This window comes from Nansenia antarctica (genome assembly GCF_963989245.1).
Source record: "Nansenia antarctica genome assembly, chromosome: 7".
In the NCBI taxonomy this organism is placed as follows: Eukaryota; Metazoa; Chordata; class Actinopteri; order Argentiniformes; family Microstomatidae; genus Nansenia; species Nansenia antarctica.
The window spans coordinates 17,679,928-17,698,071 of NC_137677.1; the positions used below are offsets into that span (position 1 = coordinate 17,679,928).

Below are 18,144 nucleotides of genomic sequence, written 5' to 3' on the forward strand. Positions count from 1 at the left end.
CTGAGTAATGACATGCTTAGATAAAACCACCACACACCGCCATTTAAAAAGCATAACATGCCATGCCCTGTAAGAGATCAATCTTACTATCAAACTATTACATTCAGCTCTGGAGTGTTGCATATCAATCTCACAACGCTCTTGTGTAGGTCTGAGAAGATTGGATAGATGTGAGCAGTATGGTTATCAGCTCCATTGTGCCCTCTGATAATCCAATCCTCCCAGGTTTAGACAAGTGCATAGGGGGTAGGAAGTTGATTTGAGATCAAGTAGGGTATGCATCAGTAAATGGCCTCATCTATGTTGTCGTCACTATCCCCTCCGAACTCCTCTCCATTGTCAAAGTACGACAAAGTGTCTCCTGCAGGGACACATTACATTTCAGGACACATTCAATGCGACTGTAAAAACAAATTCCTGTCAAAGGGGACATCCACCCTATGAACCATCAGAGTCAGTGAAAGAAGGATTTTAGGGGGACGTGGCCTCTCACATGAATTGTTATAGATCGTCTCTCCTGTTAATCTTTTATTTGTATTATTTCAAATACTTTTCTGAGATAGATAGAAAAGGATGCATACCTCTTCAAACTCCTCATCATACTCTTCCTCTCCCTCCTGCTCCTCCTCCTCTGGCTTTTTCTTTTCCCCTTCCTCTTCATCTGAACTCACTTCCTCCTCTTTCTTCTCGAGCGTCTGAAAGATTAAGCAAAGGAATACAAGGTAACTGAAGATACTCATCCAAAGATCAAATACTCAAAGCTTGCAGCTAAATTACAGTTATTCCCTTGTTGTCACATACAGATTTCTAAGGACTCTTTATGTACATCCTTGCACACATACACGCGCACACAGAGTCTGTGAAAAGTGTATTGACTGAAGTTATGTGCCTATAGTAATAGACATGAGGTTAGAAGTTTATTCATTCAGTGTTGTGGACGAGATCCTACCTCTAGCTTACGGATTATCTCCTCTTTGTCCAATCGGGGCTTTTTACTGGGTTTGGGTCCCACTGGTGTCTCCAGAGTTAGAGATGTATCTTGAATAGAGAAAGAAGAAAAACAAATAGAATCTTATGATATCAACATTGTTCAAAATTGGTATGACATTATGGCATATATATATATATATACATATATGACATGACAATAATAATGTCAATTGGTCAATTATTAAAAGTATTACAGTTTTTTACGGTCGCTAAGTCACAGTGTTCAATACTGAAGTCACAGAGTCACAACTCTTCATACAGTCTGCATTACTAACATGCATGTTGGCCAATCACTTCATTCATGTCTCAAAAGAAGCTTGTTCAACCATACACTGCCAACAATGTTCACCCAGAAAGCATACACAGTCATTCATAACATTCTGACTTACAAAACACTAACAACAGGGAGCATTGCAGTCCATATAATCGCCGGAGACTTTAATCATGCTGACCTGAAGGTAGTACTACCGAAGTTCTATCAGCATGTTAAATGTGCAACAAGAGGAGAAAAAACACTGGATAAGGTATACACCAACATCAAGCTTGCTTACAAGGCTAGACCGCTAGCTCACCTAGGCATGTCTGACCATGTGTCAATCCTCCTGATCCCAGCCTACACTACCATGAGGAAAAGTGCTTCCATCACCACTAAGACTGTCAGAACCTGGCCAGCAGGGTCCGCTCCACTGCAGATCTGCCTGAATGACACCTCATGGCAGGAATATGAGCATGAGGACCTGGAACAGTTCACGTCGTCGGTTCTGAACCACATAGTGAACTGCACCAACTCAGTCACCGTGGACAAACGGGTCCGGGTCTACCCCAACACGAAGCCATGGATGACTGGGAAGGTCCAAAAACTGATCAATGAGAGGGACAACGCCTTCGCAGGGAAGGGCACACTGCTGTACAGCACCACCAGGGCTAACCTAAAGCGCGGCATCCGGGAGGCCAAGGCAGACCACAGAGAGAAGATTGAGGAATGCTTCCTGAGCAACGACTCCAGGCGGGTGTGGCAGGGGGTTCAGCACATGACAAACTTCAAAGCCAACAGGCTCACAGCCGCAGAGGACGACCCCCTGCCGGCGGAAAAGCTGAACTCCTTCTACGCCCGGTTCGACGAGGGGCGAACGGAGGTAACCGTTAGGTAAACACAAACACCACTCTCTCCAGCTCTCAGCAGCCTCACCCTCACAGAGCATGAAGTGAGACGCGTGCTGAAGGCGGTGGACCCCAGGAAAGCCTCAGGGCCGGATGGCGTCCTGGGACGGGTGCTGAGGGACTGCGCCGACCAGCTGGCCGGGGTTTTCACCAACATCTTCAACCAGTCCCTGTCCCAGGCCACCATCCCACCCTGCCTGAAAACCTCAACTATCATCCCAGTCCCGAAGAAAAGCACGGTGAGCTGCCTAAACGACTACCGCCCGGTGGCACTCACACCAATCATCATGAAGTGCTTCGAGAAACTAGTCCGGGCCCACATAGTCACACGCCTCCCGCCCAACCTGGATCCATACCAGTTCGCCTACAGAGCCCACAGGTCCACAGAGGACGCCATCGCGACGACTCTCCACTCCACTCTATCCCACCTGGAGAGGGGAAACAGCTACGCGAGACTGCTCTTTGTGGACTTCAGCTCTGCCTTCAACACCATCCTTCCAGCCAGGCTAGTGACCAAACTACTAGACCTGGGACTATCACACTCTATATGTGCATGGATCAAGGACTTCCTGTCCGACCGCCCCCAGAGAGTGCGGGTGGGCTCCCACACCTCCACAGCCCTCAGACTCAGCACTGGGTCCCCCCAGGGGGGGGACGAGGCGGCGTACAGGGATGAGGTAGAGCAGCTGAGCAAGCTGTGCAAGGTTAACAACCTGCTGCTGAACCAGTCAAAGACCCAGGAAATCATCGTGGACTTCAGGAGGAAAAAATCTGAGGTCCATCCCCTGCTCATCGACGGAGGGAGCGTGGAGAGAGTCTCAACCCTCCGATTCCTGGGGGTGCACATACAGGATGACCTGTCCTGGAAGAACAACACAGCAACCATCATCAAGAAGGCACAACAGCGGCTCTTCTTCCTGAGAGTCCTCAGGAAGGACCACACCAGACAGGAGATACTGGTGGCCTTCTACCGCTGCGCAGTGGAGAGCATCCTCACCTACTGCATCTGCAACTGGTTCTCCAGCTGCACAGCCGCAGAGAGGAATGCGCTACAGAGAGTCGTGAGAACGGCCCAGAAGATCAACGGTGCCCCCCTCCCCTCTCTGGAAGAGCTGTACAACACACGCTGCCTCAGGAAGGCCTCCAAGATCTCCAGAGACCCATCCCACCCTGGGTACGAACACTTTGCTCGGCTGCCCTCGAACAGGCGGTACAGGACCATGTTCGCAAGGACTAACAGACTGAAGCTCAGCTTCTACCCATCCAGGCCCTGAACACAGCAAAGACCTAGGTTCTGGGCCCTGGACAGTCTGGACGGATTGATGGCAGCTGCTGGATTGAAAAATCAGGTGTAGTGCTGAGGCACAAATATGTACATTTCAAGCCTGCAAACTGCGACACTTTAAATGAATGTGCAATAACACTATGTGCAATATGACAACCCTAGGGTACATACGGTTGCAGAGAAATAGGAAATGTTAGAATAGCATAGCATAGAGTACCGCACAGTGTTTTATCTGTACAGTATAGTATAGTGGATAGTGTACATAGCCTTTATTTATGCAAACCAGCTCCTTTCCCTTCTTTTTTTTTTTTTTTTTTTCTTTCCTAGCACCAGGGGAGCCCCCCCTCCCCAATTTCGTTGTTTGGTACCTGTACTATATCAATGACAATAAAGACCATTCATTCATTCATTAATTCATTCCATAGTTTGAATGATTTTCACAAGAATGAATATTTCATTATAAAAATGGTTTGATTTATAGTAATCATAGACAGAATAGTTGACTGTACAACTGTCTGTCAAGTATTAGGCAACAATCAGAAATGCCGCAATTTTGCTTCTATCCTTAAAAGTTTTTTGTTTTGTTTTTGTATCTTTGCAGAAAGTAAGTTACGGTACATTTACTTCAAAGTACACTACATTTACTTGTGTAAAATGAAAAGTGGAAAATAAAGTGGAAGATGCAAAGTTCAAACAAAAAAGAAAAACTGAAATTCCAGGGCTACAACACAATAGCAATCACACCAAAAATGTCTCACTCCTGAGGGTTTTGGTCCACCCTCTGGTCTGCATCTGGTCACATCTAATGTCTTCCTTGGCAATGCATCTAGTCTATTTCATTTCATTGTATATATTCTGCTAATATTTTCTAGACATTTCAATATGATTACTGCAAATAGTGAAAATACCACCGTTCATCCGTTATCAGACTTTGCTGAGGTGCTGGAACTGAAGAGTAATGCAAAAAAAGAGATGCAAAATAACAGCATCTGCACACTCAAACACTGTGCACAAAAACAGTTTATTGCTTGCGAGCTTTCTGTCATATATGACAGGAATACAAGGACCATATAAGCATAGTAAGCAGTGCTTACCCAACGAAAAAATAAAAAAGGACAGTGAAAATATTAAAATAAAAGTGCATGTAACCGTTTGTTTGTTTTCATTAAAAGAGTCGTATTTTAGGTCCCAGGGCAGCAGGAGTCATTCATTTTGGCGCCACCTGCAGGAGTAAGCACTCGCTATTCTGCTTGCTTGCATTGCGTTGCATTATAAGCACTTCCCTCTCTGCTTTCCCTCGCGTACATTCGAATGCGTGAAAATGTATTTTTTATTTTTTCCGATGCCTCAGCCCGCTGTTTAATGTGGCCAGGGTAAGCATGCTTACCAGCCAATCAGTAGTTCGTTCATTCCGATAAGAGCTACTGATTGGCTCTTATCACTTTCAAGTTCACTTAACATTTCACCTTACTTTGGCCCAATCCCGATTCCCTTTCTACCCCTATGGCTCGTTTTCGAGTGTGACTCGATTCGAAGCCAAGGCCTTCGAACAGAGCCACAAGCCATAGGGGTTGAAATCTACCCCTTTGAATTAGGACGGCCCTTCACGACGGCTACGTCATCAGCAGTGGTTTAAAAGGACGCGGTACGGGTGACGCGTTATGTTGCCGGCGAATTCTCACATCTCGCAATGCCTTCTTCAGCTGTGTTTATTTCTGTTGCGTGTGCTATAAGCATCTTTTTTCGTTTATTATCAACACACCTGAGAAATCATGGAAGAGGGACAACCCTTCAAGACCGATACGTCATCAGGAATATCGTAGAAAAGCATTGACGCTCGCGACTCATTCACAACTTCACTTTTACGCTATCAATCGATCAAACAAGTCATCAAATAAAAAAGAACAATGTTTCGTTGTCAGACCATGACAGAATAACGGCGCTCTAACCTGTATGAAACCTGTGCTCCTACCCTGCCAGTCTGCACTGATTTAGGACAACAGTGCAACAACTTCGCGGCTGAACTTAAGTTAAATTTACGGCGTCATATACCATCAATGGGGAAACATGGAAAAATGCATGACTTACATATTTAATTTTATGACGTTCCGAAATCCGAAGTGACAGGAACGCTGGAGAAACAGCCGCTGTCCACTGCATTAATTAACTACATGTCCTTGATGAGTCTCCCGCTCACTGCGCTCCATCAAAAATGTCACATCCATCAATAATATTACATAATAACAACTGCTCGGATTAGATTGCGAGTTGTTTTGGTATGCCGCAATACAATTTATACCACCAAGGGGGGGGGGGGGGGGGGAATTCGCGCCTATCATGCACATATCAGCCTGTGGATAGAAAACTTTAGATAGATAACTTTACATTAAATATGTCTACCATCATCCGCTGTCAAACACCACAATTTATTTCATGATTGTACATCTCTGAAATGTTAATCGCGCACATTTCTATGGGTCAGTTGCCGGGGCAGAGGAACAGGGTGACTGTCAGCCTGTGACAAACGCGCAGATATGAGTGCTCCGGTGTCTTGCTTTAGTAGTCTAATGGAAGTGATCAGGCATAACAGTGATTTTTTTGTTATGCTTGTTATAAAGAAAAGGTCTATAATGCATTGTAATGACATTAAACTAACGTTTGATAGATAACTTTACATATGTGTACCATCATCCGCTGTCAAACGCCACAGGTAATAATTGATTTATGATTGTACATCTCTGAAATGCTCGACTGTCATGCAGCCTGTAACGTTAGACACACAGCACATCGGCATAATAACATTTTGTTGTTGTTGTGCTTGTTATAAAGAAAAGGTCTATAATGCATTTAAATGAATGATACAACCCATTAATAATATTACATAATAACAACTGCTCAGATTAGATTGCGGGTGCCGCTACATGGAAATAGGTAAAAATGCGCATCATGTACAAGTCAGCCGAACGTTTGACAGATAACTTTACATATGTGTACCATCATCCGCTGTCAAACGCCACAGGTAATAATTGATTTATGATTGTACATCTCTGAAATGCTCGACTGTCATGCAGCGTTGTGTTACTGTAACGTTAGACACAGCACCGACATAAAAGCGATTTTTTTGGTTATGCTTGTTATAAATAAAAGGTCTATAATGCATTGTAATGACATTAAACTAAGATAATAAGATGGTTATCATAATTTTTTAAATCTTTATTAATAAGTAATTACAGAGAAAGTAAAATGACATTTCCGCATTGAATAGAGCGACATAAGATTTCTGTAGATGATTCGCAATGCATCCTGGAATCAAAGGGTAGCGTACCCCTATGGCTTCGAAGCTAGTCTGGTCCTGGAATCGCTCGAAACAAAGTCATAGTTAGCCCTCGAAATGAAGCCATGGCCCGATGAAATATGAATTGGGACAGCCCTCCCCCTAAACGTGAACGCGCAAATCAAGCCATAGGGGTGAAAACGAAGTCATAGGGGTGAATTGGGATTGGCCCTTTCTCTCGCCGGCAGAATAGCTTATGCTAGCTAGCTCAAACGATCTAAATAATAATAATCAATAAGGATAACTTGCTTGATATTGTGAATATGGACATTACTGTCAGCGACCTAAAGGGATTTCGTAGACTGGACTGGACTGGCTAAAGGCCGCCCGAAGCCACCGCTCACCGATCTTCACACCCAGAAAGGGAGAGTCGCTAGGGGCTACAGCAAGCCTGGTATGAGCGGTTTATATGATTTATATGACTCGCGAGGCTGGTGGCGATCTGTGCTTGTTTATATGGTTTGAGTACTGTTGTGCTGCTGGTTATGGCTTCTTATTTAAGACTTCCTCTGCTTTTACCTTTGAATGTAGGCCTGTGCCGTTGTGTTTGGAGAGAGAGCTGCTTAATCAATCGCTGAGATAGGCCTAATGTCGCTGTCCGTGCCAGTGGTTCTGGACCAAAAGTGTTTGAGAGAGATAGAGAGGGAGGGTTTGTGATGTGATGTCAAGTGCCTGTGTGACAAAAGTGTGAAAAGAAAGTGTGTTGTGAGTTTACTATGGAGGATGGAAACGGTGTGTGTCTGTGTTGTGCGTGTGTGCGTTTGCGATGTTGAAACTGGACTTGTAGATTTCAGCAGGTTGGCTACTTGAAAAGATCTTGGTTCAAAAAAGATTGAACAATGAGCACCCCTGATATAGTCGAAACTGGCAACTGTTTTTTTTGTTTTTGGTAATCTGATCACAAAGTGACCCTACAGTTTATTAGCGGGTTCTAGGGCATCAACATTGCATTTCATTGAAACTGCGTTCACTGATAGCGTGTATGTGTAATTATGTGTATTTCTATATCTTATGCTTACCCAATCTAAAAGCTCACGGCACGTGCCGGCAGGAATATGATTACTGCAAAAATGCACCAAATCATTCTGTTTTGAACGTGTTCTTCAGAGTTTTGAACACAGTATGTTAACAATGAAAAAATGTGTTGCAAATACATAATGTTTTGCAGGTGGGGGAGTTTGAATGAGAGAAGTGTTATGGATTTTGGAGAACGTGGTCATTGAATGCATTTTGTATGAAAGCAATGCACAAATCACAGCAAGTCACAGTTTGGCCCACATGGACTTCTGCCTTGCTGACTGTATGAAGAGTTGTGACTCTGTGACTTCAGTATTGAACATTATACAACAGTTAGTTCCGACCAAGTAATTTGATTGGACAAGAGGCATTCCATGAGTGCTGATATACAGTATAACAGCACTGGGACTTTTAACTATATGTATCACTCCGCCTCACAGATGTTCTACTAAATGACCGTTAATTAGACTACATGTTTGTGTTCAGGTTACTAGGCAACAGTCCATTTGAAGTTCAGTTGCGGAACTATTTTTTGTTTATTTTTATGATTAAATAATAGATGCAGGGCAGGTTCTCAAAATTGAAGAAACCCGACATCATATTCCCAACCAGCGTCTATTATAGCACATCCTATTCTGATTGACAGCTCAATGTCCATCATTTGACATGGTTTGGGTCACTTGAAAGCTTTGATCTGGATTTTACATACTCAATTGTGGCTGACACCACTGAGATGGAGTTACGTGATTGCATTATATACGTTTTTCATGTATTAAAATAATAGTTTACAAATACAAATAAAAAAGTGTTTGTGTGTGGATAGTAAATTATATGTTTGTCTTAGTGTTTTTACGGATCATGGTACACATTTGTGAATTGAACTCTTGAAAGAGATGCATTTTAAAAGAGATGGAAAATAGGCAGGTACAAGGGAAAGGGAAAGGAGAGAGGGAAACCAGTGAGAATGAGCCACGGTGGACTAGTTGTGCATCTCAGGTCAAGGCCATTCCAAGGCTGTTGTATTCAGTGGGGGAGAACGCATAATCACTATCTTCTCATGTAAATTGCTAAAGAAACGTCATACATCACTGTTGTATTGTAAAAAAAAAATACTGTGTTATTGTCAACCTGGTGTCTGCCTACATGTTTTGGGAATGTGCTATATCGGCCAGTTAACGTTGGGGTATGGAACTACCAAAAGATAAAACAAGTCAATCATTTCTCCAGTCCTTAAACATTGCAATCAGATCTGTTTTTTGCAGTTTTGGGCTTATTTTGCAAAAGGAAAACTGAGTCCAGAGGTGAGCACGGTGCTTTGTGTATTGTTCTAGCCTGCTTTAAGTTACTTTTCAGCAGACAGTCAATGAATATGTCATAGTGAATGATATGTAAGCTGGCTTCAGAATGTGTTTCCAATTTGCATAGCTTTCAAGAACAAGTATGGTTTTCACAGATTGCATTTTCCAATTGAATGAACAGTAAAAACCAGCCCCTAAGTGTTGTTGTACAACATAGTGTATATGATTGCCTTTATGTAAATATAGGCATGCTATTTAAAGCCTTTGGCCAGTGACCCATGGGTTAAGTAGACTGCTTGCTAATAATCTATAGAATGTGACATTAACACAATAAAGGGAATCCTAGGTTTGATCATAAGTGCATTTTCCAGGATAAAGTCAGTTTCAACCATTTTCAAGGTCACTGATTCCATTAGAGCTATGCTGACCTACCTGGATTCCATTCAATGGTGTTATCCGCAGGTTCACTGTTTTGATATTTATCAGAGTACCGCTCCACATCTGGAAATCACAGAAAAAGTGAGGAGATAAAACAAACATGGAACACACTGGGGCTAAAGCTCAAGACTACAGTGGACTTCAGCTCTGCCTTCAACACCATCCTTCCAGACAGGCTAGTGACCAAACTACTAGACCTGGGACTATCACACTCTATATGTGCATGGATCAAGGACTTCCTGTCCGACCGCCCCCAGAGGGTGCGGGTGGGCTCCCACACCTCCACAGCCCTCAGACTCAGCACTGGGTTCCCCCAGGGCTGCGTGCTAAGCCCCATCCTCTACAACCTCTACACCTACGACTTCACCCCCGTCCACCCCAGCAACTCCATCGTAAAGTTTGCAGACGACACCACCGTGGTGGGCTGCATCTCGGGGGGGGGGACGAGGCGGCGTACAGGGATGAGGTAGAGCAGCTGAGCAAGCTGTGCAAGGTTAACAACCTGCTGCTGAACCAGTCAAAGACCCAGGAAATCATCGTGGACTTCAGGAGGAAATAATCTGAGGTCCAGCCCCTGCTCATCGACGGAGAGAGCGTGGAGAGAGTCTCAACCCTCCGATTCCTGGGGGTGCACATACAGGATGACCTGTCCTGGAAGAACAACACAGCAGCCACCATCAAGAAGGCACAACAGCGGCTCTACTTCCTGAGAGTCCTCAGGAAGGAACACAACAAGCAGGAGATACTGGTGGCCTTCTACCGCGGCGCAGTGGAGAGCATCCTCACCTACGGCATCTGCAACTGGTTCTCCAGCTGCACAACCGCAGAGAGAAATGCGCTACAGAGAGTCGTGAGAACAGCCCAGAAGATCACCGGCGCCCCCCTCCCCTCTCTGGAAGAGCTGTACAACACACGCTGCCTCAGGAAGGCCTCCAAGATCTCCAGAGACCCAACCCACCCTGGGTACGAACACTTTGCCCGGCTGCCCTCGAAAAGGCGGTACAGGACCATGGCCGCATGGACAAACAGACTGAAGCTCAGCTTCTACCCCAGGGCCATCCAGGCCCTGAACACAGCAAAGACCTAGGTTCTGGGCCCTGGACAGTCTGGACGGATTGATGGCAGCTGCTGGATTGAAAAAAATCAGGTGTAGTGCTGAGGCACAAATGTGTACATTTCAAGCCTGCAAACTGCGACACTTTAAATGAATGTGCAATAACACTATGTGCAATATGACAACCCTAGTCGTCTTATCTGTACAGTATAGTATAGTGGATAGTGTACATAGCCTTTATTTATGTAAACCAGGGGACCAGGGGAGCCACCCCTCCCAAATTTCGCGCACCAACTTCTAGTAAGTCTAGTCTGCTGTAGGTACTATTTACACAACCGTTCCCTATAAGTACTAAAATACAAATGTACATACAAATGTACTTAGAAACACTAAAAAACACCAGCGTTGAAGCCACTCCAAGCCGCGCGTCTGAGTAGCGCACCGCCATCTTACGTGATTTTAGTATGTTGATAGGGTTAGGGTTATCAAATAAAAAGAACAAAAAAGTGACGTGAAAAAGAAATGGATGAGATAGCACAGCTCAAGCTTTTTATGCATGAAACCAATATGAACACAAATCCCATCAATCTCTACTTCAACCTCATAGTAATTGGTTGATTGTTCGAATCCAAACTTTTGGAGCAGAGCTGAAAGAAGAGAAAATTATTCACTGTCCTATTACTTACGCAGGACACTGTATCTACACAGATTACATTTTCTTTCTTTGTTCCCAGGCGTACCTTTTTGGGGGGCTGCTGGACGAACATAAAATGGCAGGATCTTCATGGCTCCCCTGAACTCCTGCTTCAGTGCCAACATGTACTCTGCTTCTTCTCCCAGCACCAAGGGCACAGGTTTGTGTTCCATGGGCTATAGGGGCAAAAAAACAGAACTCTCCACATTTCTGTCAAGAGAATATCCCTAAACATGCTCATGGCATGCTTTCTTCACATTTCAAACCTCCAGTCAATCAAATTATTGTTGACCTCAATTAGTCTAATCCACAGTGTGTAATATTATAGACCATTTTTTTCCTCTGTGCCATTCAACTTTTTAGATTGTCTCTCCAGGCCTCAGGGTAGCAGTTTTCTGAATACATATGTACTATATATGAGGTATTTCTGTATTTCTGTATTTTGTGTGGATTGATGACAAACCTTTCTTTTTTTGTCTATAACACAACAAAATGTGGAAAAAGTGAAGGGGTCTGAATACTTTCCGAAGCCGCTGTATAAAACTGTTATCCGCCATTTTAGACAACTAAACCTACTTAATTGCGTGCACTGACTGTTTGGAGCAGAATAGGACGCGCACAGGTGTTTTGTGACAGAGGTGCACAAGTGTGTAAAGAAACATGGCTAAGTAGGTTTTGTCTAAAACTGTGGATTTCAGTTATATTATTTTGAAAATATGATTTCTGGGTAGTATGGAGGATTTCATGTTTGCAACAAGGTAGTGTAATCTGGGATTGAATTAACCCAGGACAAGTTTGGGGCATAAGTATGAAGCCCCATGGTACCCTATAGTAGGGTAGACCTAATATACAGCTGAGGTCCTCTTGGGCCAGCTGTAGGATTACCATCCCAACAAACCCTCACTCACAGGGAACAGTGGAGTAGGTTGGAGAATAGAGGGGGGCAGGTTCTCCCCTTTCCCAATTCCAACTGCCTCCATACTGAAGCTCATGTGCCATCTGCCACGGCCGCGCTCCCGGCCCAGCATGATCCACTCAGAAACTGGCACAGACAGCCAGTCAGCTGGATCTACCAGAGGAAGGAAATGCAAGGAGAGCCAATAGGCAATGCATGACAATACCGGGGGATGAATAGCTCTGACATAACACTCCTTTTGGAGATTTCCACGAAAATATCTAAGGCTGATTAATATCCATACAAATTTACTTTATACCTGCAATCACACAAAGCAAGGGTGGAACATTCTAAACATGACACTCCACACCACAATTACATTTTCGTTTCTTAATTTACAATGATTTATCGTCAATATTGTCACAAGTAGGGGGAGGTAGAGGTCCGGAATGCCAACAAACCTTTACCAAGTGTCAATGTTGAAATAAAATGTACCCCGCCAAGACAGTTTGTAATAAAACCCTTCTTTCACTGACTAATTGTTCATCGTGTGGTTGTCCCCTTTGTCGGACATCAAGCTTGCCAAATGTCTCATTAAATAGCAAGTAGGGAGTTAGCTAGCTAACGGACCAAATCTCGAGTTGGAGTTCAAGTTAGCTAGCGAACCCCCTTAGCTCGCTTAGGATGAGTGAAACAAAAAGTAAAAATTATTTTATTTAAAACTGTGGCTTTGCATGTTCATTTTTTATTTCGATACATGACAAAGTCTCCGACTATCTGTCCATAGCACATGACTGATGATGAGGATGCTACCCGTCTACTGTGTTCTGTGCCTACCGATCTGTGACTAGACGTCATCCACATCCACATGTAAAAAGTTGTATGTCTCGTCAGATTGGAGAGACAACAAGCCTTTACGACGACACTAACCCAATCTCATGATGATATGGAGTGTCGTTTCGGAGATTAGTACAGGCAGGGCATGACGCAATGAGCTGAAACTAGTAGGCACAGTATTTGCTAAAAACACTGCGTCACATTGTAAAAGGCAACTTTTCAACTCACTGCAAATTGTGCAAGGCTACTTTTCAACGGTCTGCAAATATTGATGACATACACGTAACTACAAACAAAGAGCATGTATCATAACTACGTTGTAGTCTCAGCACTACTAGTTAACTAGTAGGCTTAGTAGTAATCGCCTCACCTGCGTTTACCTGTCCCTTTTCTGTTTCGAGTCTCGCGCCAAATCCGAGCCACTTCCCGAATCAGTCACGTGGACACTTCGCCTCTTACCATATACGTCATCAACACATACCTCTTACCATATACGTCATCAACACATGCCTCTTACCATATACGTCATCAACACGTGCCTCGATACGCGCATCACAAATATCTGCCTCGGTTACTCGACACACGCTACGAAGCGTCGACACGGAAGGACACATCACTATCGATCATAACAACTTCAACAACAAACAGGTAAGGAAACATGACCCTCCTGAGACACAGCTTCTACCTCCTGAGACACAGCCTCTACCTCCTGAGACACAGCCTCTACCTCCTGAGACACAGCCTCTACCTCCTGAGACACAGCCTCTACCTCCTGAGACACAACCTCTACCTCCTGAGACACAGCCTCTACCTCCTGAGACACAGCCTCTACCTCCTGAGACACAACCTCTACCTCCTGAGACACAGCCTCTACCTCCTGAGACACAGCCTCTACCTCCTGAGACACAGCCTCTACCTCCTGAGACACAGCCTCTACCTCCTGAGACACAGCCTCTACCTCCTGAGACACAGCCTCTACCTCCTGAGACACAGCCTCTACCTCCTGAGACACAGCCTCTACCTCCTGAGACACATCCTCTACCTCCTGAGACACAGCCTCTACCTCCTGAGACACAGCCTCTACCTCCTGAGACACAGCCTCTACCTCCTGAGACACAGCCTCTACCTCCTGAGACACAGCCTCTACCTCCTGAGACACAGCCTCTACCTCCCGAGACACAGCCTCTACCTCCTGAGACACAACCTCTACCTCCTGAGACACAACCTCTACCTCCTGAGACACAGCCTCTACCTCCTGAGACACAGCCTCTACCTCCTGAGACACAGCCTCTACCTCCTGAGACACAGCCGCCCTTGAGCCGGACTTGAGAATTGTGCACAAGGAAGTTCCCGAGTATTGATGTGATTATGTTGTGTGTTTCAGAAACATCCATGGCTATGCAGCCAAGAGGTAGCTCAGACCTCGTCGTCCCTGAATGTAGAACGGTCACGGGCAGAATTTCTATTCACTGCCGCCATAGAACGGAACACACTTCCTATCTCCTTCAAGCTCCTCCAATCAGAGAGCAGTTTTTTAAAAAGCAGTAAAGAAACAGCTCGTTTAGAATAGAGTAGGGAGGGACCTCGCATCATGTGATCAGTCTCCTCCCCGATAAATCCTAGGATTGTATTGTGTGCTCATTCCTCGACAGCCCATGTAAGTGTATGATATACTGTATATGCCGTTGATAATATGCCTTTTTTATGTCATGATTGTCAAATAAAAACTAGCTAACTGACTGACTGACGGGTGCCAGATGGCTGACAGACAGACGTTGACTGTTTCTCTCTCAGGATGTTTGACAGACAGACGTTGACTGTTTCTCTCTCAGGATGTTTGACAGACAGACTGTTTGACTGTTTCTCTCTCAGGATGTTTGACAGACAGACTGTTTGACTGTTTCTCCCTCAGGATGTTTGACAGACAGACTGTTTGACTGTTTCTCTCTCAGGATGTTTGACAGACAGACTGTTTGACTGTTTCTCTCTCAGGATGTTTGACAGACAGACTGTTTGACTGTTTCTCCCTCAGAAAGTTTGACAGACAGACTGTTTGACTGTTTCTCTCTCAGGATGTTTGTCAGACAGACGTTGACTGTTTCTCTCTCAGGATGTTTGACAGACAGACTGTTTGACTGATTCTCTCTCAGGATGTTTGACAGACAGACGTTGACTGTTTCTCTGTTTCTCTCTCAGGATGTTTGAGAACAAGATGAGAGCGTTGGAGCTGAGCGTCTCCCAGCACAGCGCCACCGTCTCAGAGATGAAGGTCCAGCTGGAGGACGCCACGGAGAGGGAGGAGACAGCCCAGAGAGCTGTCAGACAGATGGAGGACCAGGTGAGAGAGAGGGAGGAGAGGGAGGAGAGGGAGGAGAGAGCCCAGAGAGATGTCAGACAGATGGAGGACCAGGTGAGAGAGAGGGAGGAGAGGGAGGAGAGGGAGGAGAGGGGGGAGAGGGAGGAGAGGGAGGAGAGGGAGGAGAGGGGGAGAGGGAGGAGAGGGAGGAGAGGGGGAGAGGGAGGAGAGGGAGGAGAGGGGGGAGAGGAGGAGAGGGAGGAGAGGGGGGAGAGGGAGGAGAGGGGGGAGAGGGAGGAGAGGGAGGAGAGGGGGGAGAGGGAGGAGAGGGAGGAGAGGAGGAGAGGGAGGAGAGAGCCCAGAGAGATGTCAGACAGATGGAGGACCAGGTGAGAGAGAGGGAGGAGAGGGAGGAGAGGGAGGAGAGGGGGGAGAGGGAGGAGAGGGAGGAGAGGGAGGAGAGGGGGAGAGGGAGGAGAGGGAGGAGAGGGGGAGAGGGAGGAGAGGGAGGAGAGGGGGGAGAGGGAGGAGAGGGGGAGAGGGAGGAGAGGGAGGAGAGGGGGGAGAGGGAGGAGAGGGAGGAGAGGGAGGAGAGGGGGAGAGGGAGGAGAGGGAGGAGAGGGGGAGAGGGAGGAGAGGGAGGAGAGGGAGGAGAGAGCCCAGAGAGATGTCAGACAGATGGAGGACCAGGTGAGAGAGAGGGGGGAGAGGGAGGAGAGGGAGGAGAGGGGGGAGAGGGAGGAGAGGGAGGAGAGGGAGGAGAGGGGGAGAGGGAGGAGAGGGAGGAGAGGGGGAGAGGGAGGAGAGGGAGGAGAGGGGGAGAGGGAGGAGAGGGAGGAGAGGGGGGAGAGGGAGGAGAGGGGGGAGAGGGAGGAGAGGGGGGAGAGGGAGGAGAGGGAGGAGAGGAGGAGAGGGAGGAGAGAGCCCAGAGAGATGTCAGACAGATGGAGGACCAGGTGAGAGAGAGGGGGGAGAGGGGGGAGAGGGAGGAGAGGGAGGAGAGAGCCCAGAGAGATGTCAGACAGATGGAGGACCAGGTGAGAGAGAGGGAGGAGAGGGAGGAGAGGGAGGAGAGAGCCCAGAGAGATGTCAGACAGATGGAGGACCAGGTGAGAGAGAGGGAGGAGAGGGGGGAGAGGGAGGAGAGGGAGGAGAGAGCCCAGAGAGATGTCAGACAGATGGAGGACCAGGTGAGAGAGAGGGAGGAGAGGGGGGAGAGGGAGGAGAGGGAGGAGAGAGCCCAGAGAGATGTCAGACAGATGGAGGACCAGGTGAGAGAGAGGGAGGAGAGGGAGGAGAGGGAGGAGAGGGAGGAGAGAGCCCAGAGAGATGTCAGACAGATGGAGGACCAAGTGTGTGTGTGTGTGTGTGTGTGTGTAGATTCAGTAGATTCTCTCTCATTCAGTAGATTCTCTCTCATTCTGCGTAATCAAATGGTTTATACAACTGTAAATACATTAGAAAACTAAATGTCCTATCAGCTGTATCATTAGATGCTGCTGGGTTGTGATCCTCTAGGTGGAGCTGTTGAAGAACTTCCCAACAGAAGCAAAGACGTCTGGCGGCCTCACCAGAGAGCTCCAGACTCTGAGGTGACCTTTGACCCCACATGCCACATACTGTAGTTGTGTATGTCTTCTGATCTGTTATGTCATTAACGGGCGGCTGTGTCTCAGGAGGTAGAGCTGCCGTCTAATGATCGCAAGGTTGGCAGATCGGTGGTTTGAGCCCTGGCTGGCCACATGTCGAGGTGTCCTTGGGCAAAACACTGAACCCCAAATTGCTCCCAGTGAGCGGGGCCGGCGCCTTGCATGGTAGCTTGCCGCCATTGGTGTGTGAATGTGTGTGTGAATGGGTGAATGAGAGGCCGTTGTAAAGCGCTTTGGAATAAGACGCTATATAAGTCATCTATATAAGTCAATCTATATAAGTCAGTCTATATAAGTCAGTCTATATAAGTCATCTATATAAGTCATATATATATGTCAGTCTATATAAGTAATCTACAGTATATAAGTCAGTCTATATAAGTCATCTATATAAGTCAGTCTATATAAGTCAGTCTATATAAGTCATCTATATAAGTCATCTATATAAGTTATCTATATAAGTAATCTATATAAGTCAGTCTATATAAGTCAGTCTATATAAGTCATCTATATAAGTCAGTCTATATAAGTCATCTATATAAGTCAGTCTATATAAGTCATCTATATAAGTCAGTCTATATAAGTCAGTCTATATAAGTCATCTATATAAGTCAGTCTATATAAGTCAGTCTATATAAGTAATCTATATATAAGTCAGTCTATATAAGTCATCTATATAAGTCATCTATATAAGTCAGTCTATATAAGTCATCTATATAAGTCAGTCTATATAAGTCAGTCTATATAAGTCATCTATATAAGTCATCTATATAAGTTATCTATATAAGTAATCTATATAAGTCAGTCTATATAAGTCAGTCTATATAAGTCATCTATATAAGTCAGTCTATATAAGTCATCTATATAAGTCAGTCTATATAAGTCATCTATATAAGTCAGTCTATATAAGTCATCTATATAAGTCATCTATATAAGTCAGTCTATATAAGTCAGTCTATATAAGTCAGTATATATAAGTCATCTATATAAGTCATCTATATAAGTCAGTCTATATAAGTCAGTCTATATAAGTCATCTATATAAGTCAGTCTATATAAGTCATCTATATAAGTCAGTCTATATAAGTCATCTATATAAGTCAGTCTATATAAGTCATCTATATAAGTTATCTATATAAGTCATCTATATAAGTCAGTCTATATAAGTCATCTATATAAGTCAGTCTATATAAGTCA

At 45.2% G+C, this 18,144-nt stretch overlaps 1 protein-coding gene across 1 annotated transcript; it reads right to left on the minus strand.

Annotated features, from left to right (window-relative positions):
• Positions 1-281: 281 nt before the first annotated feature.
• Positions 282-12,299, minus strand: LOC308162469 (DNA-directed RNA polymerase III subunit RPC7-like; the record flags this gene model as incomplete). Its single annotated transcript, XM_080536620.1, has 6 exons — positions 282-361; positions 551-695; positions 950-1,038; positions 9,518-9,586; positions 11,318-11,447; positions 12,180-12,299. 6 exons carry the CDS (start codon positions 12,297-12,299, stop codon positions 282-284), a joined length of 633 nt encoding a protein of 210 aa, XP_080392746.1.
• Positions 12,300-18,144: the final 5,845 nt, after the last annotated feature.